General features: G+C 53.6%; 4 protein-coding genes across 4 annotated transcripts; 1 reads left to right on the top strand and 3 right to left on the bottom strand.

Moving 5' to 3' along the window:
- Positions 1-295: 295 nt before the first annotated feature.
- On the top strand, positions 296-2,767 carry PODANS_7_5920 (uncharacterized protein; the record flags this gene model as incomplete). Its single annotated transcript, XM_001907912.1, has 1 exon — positions 296-2,767. The coding sequence occupies one exon, from the start codon at positions 296-298 to the stop codon at positions 2,765-2,767; it is 2,472 nt and encodes an 823-aa protein (XP_001907947.1).
- A 482-nt stretch (positions 2,768-3,249) lies between these two features.
- On the bottom strand, positions 3,250-4,559 carry PODANS_7_5930 (uncharacterized protein; the record flags this gene model as incomplete). Its single annotated transcript, XM_001907913.1, has 2 exons — positions 3,250-3,525; positions 3,579-4,559. The coding sequence occupies 2 exons, from the start codon at positions 4,557-4,559 to the stop codon at positions 3,250-3,252; spliced, it is 1,257 nt and encodes a 418-aa protein (XP_001907948.1).
- Positions 4,560-6,299: 1,740 nt separating this feature from the next.
- On the bottom strand, positions 6,300-7,127 carry PODANS_7_5935 (uncharacterized protein; the record flags this gene model as incomplete). Its single annotated transcript, XM_001907914.1, has 1 exon — positions 6,300-7,127. One exon carries the CDS (start codon positions 7,125-7,127, stop codon positions 6,300-6,302), a length of 828 nt encoding a protein of 275 aa, XP_001907949.1.
- A 1,642-nt stretch (positions 7,128-8,769) lies between these two features.
- On the bottom strand, positions 8,770-9,945 carry PODANS_7_5940 (uncharacterized protein; the record flags this gene model as incomplete). The annotated part of the gene is made up of 1 exon (XM_001907915.1): positions 8,770-9,945. The coding sequence occupies one exon, from the start codon at positions 9,943-9,945 to the stop codon at positions 8,770-8,772; it is 1,176 nt and encodes a 391-aa protein (XP_001907950.1).
- Between the last annotated feature and the right edge of the window lie 95 nt (positions 9,946-10,040).

Raw genomic sequence — 10,040 nt, forward strand, 5'->3', positions numbered from 1 at the left:
ACTGTAGGGGACGGCTTTTTCCTTTTCTCTCTTTTCTTCCATCATAAACCTCGACACTTTTTTTTTTCTCACCTCTTTTCCTCTCCTGGATTGATTTGTCTCTGACATTGGCAGTTCATCCCCATCTCTCATCGATAGGCACCAGCTTCTATCCAATAGTTCCCATTGTTTATTTTTATCCCAACCTGGACTAACAGCCCCCTGCCAAGCAAAAGGCGCACGCAGCCTTGTTGATGTCGAGCTTGAAGTCCCCTCTTATGCTGAGGCATCTCCCACCACATTTTCCACTCGCACAATGACTGCCATGGCAGCAGCACCACCGGTTTCGGCATCTTTGGAGACAGATATGGCTCGGATGACTCTTCCGCCAGTCGTGACGGAATTCCCGCCACCACCGGCGCATGAACAGAATGGAGGACCCGCTTCTTCTTCTTCGGATGGCGCGGAGGACGATGACGACTTTGAAGATGATCAGGCCGACGCCCAATCACTCATGCAGCCGGCTATCAGCCCACTGGCCACGCTTTTTACGTCGCCAAAGACCCCCGCTGCGGAGAGGATGGCGGCTTTTGACCAGATGTCGGGGGGTGGCATTTTTGAGAGGATCGAGGACGACCAGAGGCCGGGGATGGCTTCGCTGGATGGGACTTCGAGCCATGACAAACTACCACCACCACCTCCAAGTCATTCGTCCGAGCCAATGGCTCGGATGGCAGGAGCTACGGAACCAGCAAGTTCTCAGGCTCCTCCCCAACAACAACCCCCTATTGAGCGTATGCCAACACCATGGCAGGCAGGCCCCAAGCAGTTTCACATCACCGAGCCGGGGAGGTGGTCCTCCATGTCTATGGCCATTAGGAGCCAGTCATCAAGACACAAACGCGCATCTTCAGTTAGCGAGAATGCTATGCTGAAGAGACTCTCCAAGGCTCTCCCTTCGATATCGATTCCGTCCGGGTTCATGCCTAGCATCCCCACACCGCCCTTCTTTTCGTCTCACAGTTCCAGCAATAATACCTCACCTCAGAAGGACGAGCGGACGCCGAAAACACCGCAGACTGGTGGGATTCCTGACAGTAGCTCCCAAAGATCTGGCACCCCCAGGACCTCGTCTCTAAGACGAACAACCTCGGACGACTCACTGCTTTATCACACTCTGTCTCGAGTCTCCTCCCTAGGCGACGACACCCGCTTCGCCCACGTCCGCGAGCAAGTCAACGTTCGGATGAAGGCCATCCTCGACAGCTTTGAAGGGCCTTCGTTCAAAATGCCTCAGATGCCCAATTTGTTGAACACGCCCCTTGTTAAGAAGTCAGCCACGGAGCCTATCTCCTCTTCCACCCCTCACCGCTCCGGCTCTTTGTCAACCACCACTACCGCCCCGCAGGATCCCTTGGACAAAGTTCTGGAAACCCTAACAGGCGACATCGTCATCATGGGCGGGTACAGGGGTTCGATCCTCCGCTCTGCCAAAGCGCCCCACCGCCGGCTATGGGTACCAGTCAAAGTCCAGCTCAACATCCGAAAAGTCAAGCTCGAAGTCGGCCTCGACCCCCAGGATGAGCTGGACATGGGGAAGTCGATTTATGCAGATGGGATGCTGAAGAATATCGGTCCAGTGGACATCTCTAAACGACTCTTTAAGCGCTTGAGAGAATGCGAAAACGCGCGAAGCGGAAAGTTGAGAGTTCATGATTATGGCTACGACTGGCGGTTGAGTCCACATTTGCTCTCCAAACGACTGGTCAAGTTCCTGGAGGGCCTCCCCTCCAACCGGGCCGGGACTCCACCGTCGGAGAGGGGGGCGTGGGTGATATCGCACAGTCTGGGCGGGATCATCACCCGTCACGCGGTCAACTCCTCCCCTTCTCTCTTCCGTGGCGTCGTCTATGTCGGCGTCCCGCAACGGTGTATAAACATCCTCGGGCCCCTCCGCAACGGGGACGCGGTGCTGCTCAACGAAAAGATCCTCACGGCGCACGTAAACTTTTCCCTGAGGACAACGTTTGTTTTTTTGCCCGAGGACGGGTTTTGTTTTGTGGATAAGGAGACTGGGGAGGAGCACAGGGTTGACTTCTACGACGTGAACGACTGGGTTCAATACCGGCTTTGCCCGTCAGTTTCCGAAGCTGCGCTGCCGGCGGTGGGGAAGGGGAGCAATGGGACTTTTAGCTCGTTGTTGAACTTGTCGGATTCGTTGGGGAGTTTTCAGCCCTTGAGGAGCAGGAGTAATACGCAGACGAAGCGGGACAGTGGTGTTACGCTGGCGGGGAAGGATAGGAGTTTGGCGCCGCAGATGGGGTCGTCTGGGGACGATAACAGTCCAGTTGACAGCAACAGTCAGAGCGACAAGGCGAAGAACCTGGCGTATTTGGCGAGGACGCTGGCGGAGATCAAGCAGTTTCGTGCGGAGCTCGCACACAACAAGGCTCACCAACAGAGTAATGCTTACCCTCCTTTGGCGGTCATCTACGCAAAGGACATACCCACCACGTACGGCTGTCGGGTTTCTGGCCGGGAGGGCATCGCGCACGCTGATGCGTACGATGATCTCATGTTCAGGTCTGGGGATGGGGTGGTGCTGGCAAAGGAGGCGATGTTGCCGGAGGGATATGAGGTTGTCAAGGGGGGAAGGGTCTGCACGGATAGGGGGCATATCACCATGCTGGGGGATTTGGCTGGGGTGGGGAGGGCGTTGGAGGCGGTGGTGAGGGGACGACAGAAGGGGATTGGGATGGGGGTGCTGGAGGGGAAAGGGGGTAAATAAAAGAAAGGGAGAAACAGGACAGAAAAATGATACCCATTGATTAGACCTATAGCGAACCGAGACAATTCAAACAAGAATAAACAGGATGAGGAACCACTCGTGCTCACAGAAGGTAGGACAAGTGCATTCACAGATGCTGTATGTTCACCAGACCAAGGCAGTACCTGCTTGATCATAGCCTCGGCATTCCCCCAATGATTGGGTCAGGGGTAAGCTATGTGCTACCAGGGTTGATCAAGACAGTACCAGCACATCACTATTCATACATCACTATTCACACATATCATAATATAAAAGAAAGGCATGTATAACTAGCTACTCCAAGTGCCAATCTGAAAGCCATACTAGCAAGTCCTTTTCTGTAGACCATCCTCCTCAAAAAAAGCGTCCCCGGCAAAAACCAACACCGTAAAGACCCGCGCTCAACCTATCCTCCCATAACAGCACACTCAAAGAGAGCTAAAACGCTGCACAACAGCCCCTTACTCCTCGTCAGAGTCCTCCTCCGACTCGGCCTCCTCAAGCCACGTCATAAAAGGCTCGGCAGCCTTGCGGATCTTCTTGGAGGTAGAGCCATCGACATACCTCTTGGAAGACTTGGCACCCCACTTCTTCAAAAAGTCCTCAGAGGCGAGATCAAAGTGGTAGTAGAGTTGAAGGATCTTGACAATCTTGTCATAGTGCTCCTTGCCGAGCTCGGCCAAAAACTTCTCGGTGCCACCGAGGAGAGCCTTCTCATGGCGCTCAGAAGTGATCATCTATATCAGGTTAGCATTCTTCCAAATGAATACCATGTAAACAATACACATACAGTCTTGAGCATGCCTTGGCGCTTGGGAATCTGAGAGAAGATGTTCTCGTTGAAAAGTGTCATGACCAACACAATGAGGGTGCGATGCTTGGCCTCGATGCCGAGCTCCTTGGCCTTGAGGTAGATCTCGACATCATCCACGTTGTCGACACCTCCCTTGGCGTTGGCCTCAGCCTGGATCCAGTCGGCCAGCTGGTCGTAGACGGTGTTGCCACCCTCTCCGTCCTCGTCCTCGTCTTCACCGTTCAGCACGAGCTTCGCCTTGAACTCGTCAGGGAGGACCTGCTGACGAGCCTTGACAGCTTCCTCGCTCATGTCAACGGCCCACTCAACCTCCTTGTCGGCAACAGGCTTGCTGTCAAGGTTCTGAGCCTCCTTCTTGATCTTGCGAGTCAAAGCATCATCGTCACTAGCAATGTCGATGTCCCCGTTGGGGGAGGGCTGGTCAGAGCCGTTCTCCTCTCCGGAACCGTTGTCCTTGCCACCGTTCTGCTTGGCCTTGCGGGCAGCCTTGCGCTCGGCCTTGTCCTTCTTGGTCTTCTTGGGCACATTCTTGAGAATGAAACCGCTCAACTTGAGGCGCAAATCGACATCGGTGCGCTGACCGCAAGCCTTGCAGTCGAGCGTGATGTGGCCGTCCTTGATATGGACATCCGTTTCGGGATTCTTGCACTTCTTGCAGAGGACAAACTTGGAGATGAAGCCATCAAGAAGCTCTTGGAGCTTGTTAGCCTCGTGAGCACCGTTGATGATCCAGCGGTCGTCGGCGGGATCAATGTTGGTCTGGGCACCCAGCTCGAAACCGAAGTACTTGATGAGGTAAGAGCCGGGGCGGGCCAGAGACTGAGCAACGCTGCTCAGGTTGACAACAACGGTCTTGATGCCGTTACCCTTGCCTTCGATCTTGGTCTGGATACGCTCCATCTTGTAGCGATAGAAATTGTCGGAGACATCGCGACGGACGTTGACGAGAGCAGCCATGATTGCGGTGTTGATGATTTTTTTTTGGTGAAAAAGACTGAGCTGATGGGCTAGTGACGAGAGAGGTCGTACTGGCGAAGGACAGACAAGCAGATATCGAGTGCTGGCGCGGGTTTGTTGGGGGTTAACGGTGTCAGTAAGACGTAGGGTGAGGACTGGACATGTGGTGATGCTGGTGATGATGCTCAAACATGGGCAGAGAGTCAACCGTCGGAACTGGTGTTGGGACTACAAGGTTTCGGCGCTATGCGAAACGGATGCAGCTTTGGGGGGAAGTGTCGAGAGACGGAGTCCTTGTCGTGCTGATACATAAACAACGCTGTGCTGCGTGTCTTGGTTATGTGTGTGGTCGTTGGTGTCGCGGGGACGAGAGCGGCCTTCGTGGTGGTGGTAGTGGAAGAGGTGAAGTGAAGTGGGTTTGGTTGATGGCGGATCAGCAAAAGAGCAGATGCGAAATTTTTGACCTGGCGCTGGGTCCTGGGATGATGGATGCTGGCTGAGCGGGGAGTGGATCTGCCCTGCGACAGTGAATACTTTTGTTATAAGAGTAAGTCCCTGCTCCGGCAGCTTGGCTGGTAACAGATGAAGAGAAGAGAGTTGCCCGTACCTCTTGCAGTTGTTTATTCGTGGATGGAGGAGAAAGAAAGAAAGAGATTTTTGCGACAAGCGGGCAGAGGTCAAATTATAGAACCCCATACAAAAAATTAAGGTTCCAGGCACCTGCCCACTGGCCACCAGGCAAACCAAGGCCACGCAGGAAAGGTCTGTGGTGGAGTGGATCGCCCCCCGCTAAGCGCATCTTTGGCTACCTAAACTTCATCACCCGCGAATCTCATGAACTCAAACCCCGCCTTCCTCTGCTGACTTGCCCCGCTCCTTCTACTGGCCTTCTGTTTCTGGGCCGAGTTGCAGGCGGCAAAGCAACCGAACACGTTCTTTTGATTTTTCTTCGTATTGTGCGTGTTTGTGTGCCATGTGCGTGGATTTTTCCAAGCTTTCTTCAAAGAAGCCCTTTGCCCCTCCCCCCTCCCCCCTCCAAGCAGCCCGCCCTTTCCCCCACTTCCTGCCGGACTCAGGCTTGACAAACACAACCCGAAACACGGGAGGCGGCCTGTATTTCGATGCCCAACACTCTGCCTGCTTACGGTGCAATCTGGATTTGTACGGCAATTGTTCACTCTGCTTGGTATATCAGGTATCAAACAGCTATTCCACGTGACAGGTAAAAAAAAAAAGCCTTGGTAGCTTTTCACAAGGCACAGCTTTGGCGTGCCACCGTCTCCAATATAAATTTGGCCACCGGTAATATGGTACGATGCATTTGGCCGGCTGTCCGGACGTACCGCGGGCCCTTGAATTTTATCAGATCGGTCTATCAAGGTTTACCCAGCCCCCGGTATGTTGATATGGCAGTGTTGTCTTACATGACAACATTGTCGACTGCCAGGCGATTGGCCATTCAAGCAGAGCCGCACGCTGAAGAGTCTGACAGAAAGGCAAGATCAGAGCCAGACCGGTCCAAGATATCATTTTATTAAAGAATTACAAACAGACATTTGGGTTTCAGCTTTGTATCCCTTCCATCATACACTGCCCGTGTATCATTCTGACCAACCCCCCTTTCTGATCTTTCACTCCATACAAAGCCAACCCACAAATACATATACTAAAACAAAGTTCAAAGACAAAAAAAGACAATAAATTAGCGAGGGTATTTTGTATCTCACTCCCCAAAATCAACTACCTCCAAAACATCATTCCAATACCAATCACCGTCCCCATCACCAAACCCAAGTTGCTCCTCTCCTTCAAAGACTCCCCAGCATTAACAGCCAAAACAGTATCAAACGGGCTTCCTCCTCCCCCTCCCGGAACCACCACAACATTCTCTTCATCACCACCCCCCGTCTCAGCCGGCGCCTCCTCACTACTAGTAGCACTAGGCCCAGCACTCTGCACAAAAGTCGGGATAATCGTCGGCAACGACGTAGTGGTCTCATCCCCTCTAACAGCCTCGCTCGTCGTCGTTGTCGTCGTCGCCGTCGTCGTCTCCACCACCGCACTCGAGCTCGTAGGAGGACGAACTGTAGTAAACGTCAACATCTCATCCCCTTGTCCCTCGCTCCTCGTCACCGTCGTCTCCCTCACCATCGTGCTGCTCGTGCTAGCCGTCGGCCGAATGGTGGAAGTAACAACAGTACCTTGCCCCGGCGCCCGACACAGCGCCTGACCCAACCCGCCCTGCAGCGCCAGCCACAGCCACGACCCCCTGGTGACAGCCACATCGGAGCATCTCTCCCTCAGCGAGTCCTCCTTATCTCGAATACCCCGCCGGCAGGCAATCGTGCATTGCCCTTGTGCAATGTCGAATTTTCGGCAGTTGAGTATGGGCGCGTTGTAGGACAGGATGCACGAGATTGGGATGGCGAGCGAGGGTATTAGTTGGAGGTCCGAGAGGGAGAGAAAGCTGGCCGACGTGACCGAGGAGGTGTCGTCTTGGGCGGTGGATAATGAGGATAGTGATAAGATGGTGAGGAGGAGATGCGGTATTCTGTTGTGGTTGAACATTGTGTTTGGTGTGGTGAGCTGCTGATATGATTCAAGAAGGACGAGAAGATCCAAAGTAAAAAGTCGAGCAAAGGTGAGTGAGTGGGTTTGATCGTGTGTGTCCCCCCAGGAAAAAGCCGAAACTGGATCTGCTTCAATGGCGGTAGATCCGATCAGTTCGACTGTCAATGCGGCTGAACAACCGTCCGTCCTGCCGGACACAGCACTCGATTCGAGGTTTTGCCTTATCGTCGGTCGTCTCGTGATGGTGGGGTGGTTTTCTTCTCGTTGCTTTATGCCGCCTGTGTCTGGTATGCTTTCGAGGTGGTGATGAGGATCCAGCAGATAAACCCCAGCCGTCGCCCACTCGAAGATGAACAACAATTAAACCCAAGGTCACCTCTCAACAAAAGGCCTCCAGTCCTGGCAGTGCCTCGCAAGTGGCAAAAGAAAGAAGAGACGAAATGTAAGTCGGTGAAGGTCAAATGGCTGGGTCAATGAGGTCAGACCAAAGAGGCCCGAGTCGATCTTTATGGTGTTGATATGGTCGCTACTGCTCCTATTGTTGTACCACACTCCTTCCCGTTCAAGCCAAAAAAATTACCAACAAACGGCAAGAACAGATCAAACAGAAGAGAAAAGAAAGAAAGATCGAAGCACAGCTTCCTCAGGTCGAAAAGAATTGGAAAAAACCAGTTTGCGCCCCCTTCACCAACGGGTGTGGAATGGGGAATGACAAACAGACAAGAAAGAAGAGAAGGTTGGGTTGGGTGTTGGAAAGACTTCCCCGGGCCGATCGACGAGCCTTTACCTTACCACCACAGGGCAAACACAGCATTCCAGGCGGAAGGTAGGTAGACAGGCGTCCATGTCGCCCATATATTCCACCACCACCACCACCACCTTGACCCAACCATTCCCCCCCCCCCCCCCAGTCCAGTCCTATCAACCTCACCATCCCACCATCCCATTCCATTGGATCCCACCCTCCTCTCTCGAAGAAAAAAAGGGCTGGATCAAAATGACGAACAGATTCTGAGACAAGGGTTCATCCTCGACCGTTCGCACCATCCACTCGCTTCCCTCTCTCCCTCGTCCACGCTTTTGGGTTACACCACCCTCGCAGCCAATTACCTCCCCAAGAAGTGTGTGCTCGGGCGCCAAAAAGCGTTGAAACGAAACAGAGCTCGCGTTTGAGAGGCTGCCCCTTTGCTACCCCTGATGCGGCTCTGATTGGTTGCTTCAGAATTGGGCTTGGCGATGGTAGGTTGTGCGATGGTACACAATGGTTGGAGTGGCGCTCGGACCATCAAGGGGTTGGATATCTGTGCCACCGCTCATGATAGTACCCCTGAGCCAAGGACGATGTTGAGTGAAAGGCAGGTGAGCTTCTTTTGTAGGTGTAACTTGTGTTGTTGTTGTATTATCATATTTGCTCTCTAGACACCAGCGTTGTAGCCCAGCCTAGCCTTGTAAATCTGTATTGTGTATCTCAACATTCATCGTTGAGATGCCGTCGCTCTTGTGATGCCATATGTTATAAACCCGAATCCATATCAAATCCAAACCCTGTGAACTCCCTATACCCATGCTCCATACCCCATATCCCAAACATAAACGCTCAACAATATCATAGTATACAATCCCGCTCCCATAGATGAAATCACGACCTCTTCTGCCCCATCTCCTCCCCCGCAAAATCATCCCACTCCTCCCCCAACTCCCCCAGCCCACCACCACCACTCACCCGTCTCCCAACCCAAATCCCCCCAGCCGTCAACCCGCTCGCAACCAAAAACCACCCCTCAAACCACCGATCCACAAACGCCGGCTCCAACGCGCTCTCCAACGCATCCCCCACCGACCTGCCCACCTCCTTCGGCAAACTACTCCTCAGCAACAACGCCGCCGAAATCACATACGTCGCAGCGATCTGCCCTATCAGCAGCGCCAAGTTCGCTTGGGCTTGATACAGCACCCCCGGCATCCACTTCGCAAACAACCTAAACGTCTGCAGGACCGAATTCGCGCTCGCCGCCAGTATGACACCCGACAACAAAAAAGAGATCTGACGCGCCCAGGCGAGTTGATCCAGTTTCGGGTCCCAATGTTTTGCCAGCAGGCCCAGAAACCGGGAAATCGGGTCCGACGACGAGAAAGAAGGCGAGTAAAGCGACGACGGGTAAGAACTCAGGTTCCGTTTGAGCGTGGTAAGAACCGTAGCAAGAATGCGATACACGCAATACCCCGCAAAAACATACTGCGGCACCGCCAACACCCTCCCCACCACCGTCCCATCCCTCGCGTGAGCCTTCTGCCGCGCCTTCAGCTGCGCCAGACTCCCCGCCAGATTCGCCTCCATAGTCTCCAGACCCGAGATTTCCATTTGTAGGGCTTTAATCTCTGCTTGTTCAGCACTCGTCCCCATTCCCCCAGTCACAGCCTTGATCCCGCCCAAAACCTTCCCCATGATGCCATTTGATCCCTGGTGATGTTGTTGCTGCCCCCCTCCCACCCCCTCCGCCATCTGCGCCTTCCGCTGCAGACTCCTCAACCGATGTTTCTTCGTAACAAGCAACTCACTCGTCGCATCCAAACCAGCTTGCTTCCTCGCAATATCCGTATCCGTAATCGGCCGCCGTTTATACGCCCGGTTATCACTAAAGATATGCCACGGGCTGCTCACGCTCGCAAACCCCGACAGCAGCGCCATGCTCAATATACCAATAACCCCTATCCTTTCCAAACACGCCCTCGACAGTCCACCACCACTCTCCCCCCCTCCTGACATCCCACCATCAACCCTGGTCCTCTGAACCACGCCCGTAATCCGCCCCATCCACCCCCCAGCATCCCCAGCATCCCCATCCTCTCCCCCCACAACTATTCCCAACTACCAAAAAAAAACAAAAAAATAAAAAAAAAAAACCACTT

Source organism: Podospora anserina, chromosome 7 (assembly GCF_000226545.1).
Source record: "Podospora anserina S mat+ genomic DNA chromosome 7, supercontig 1".
Taxonomy (NCBI): Eukaryota; Fungi; Ascomycota; class Sordariomycetes; order Sordariales; family Podosporaceae; genus Podospora; species Podospora anserina.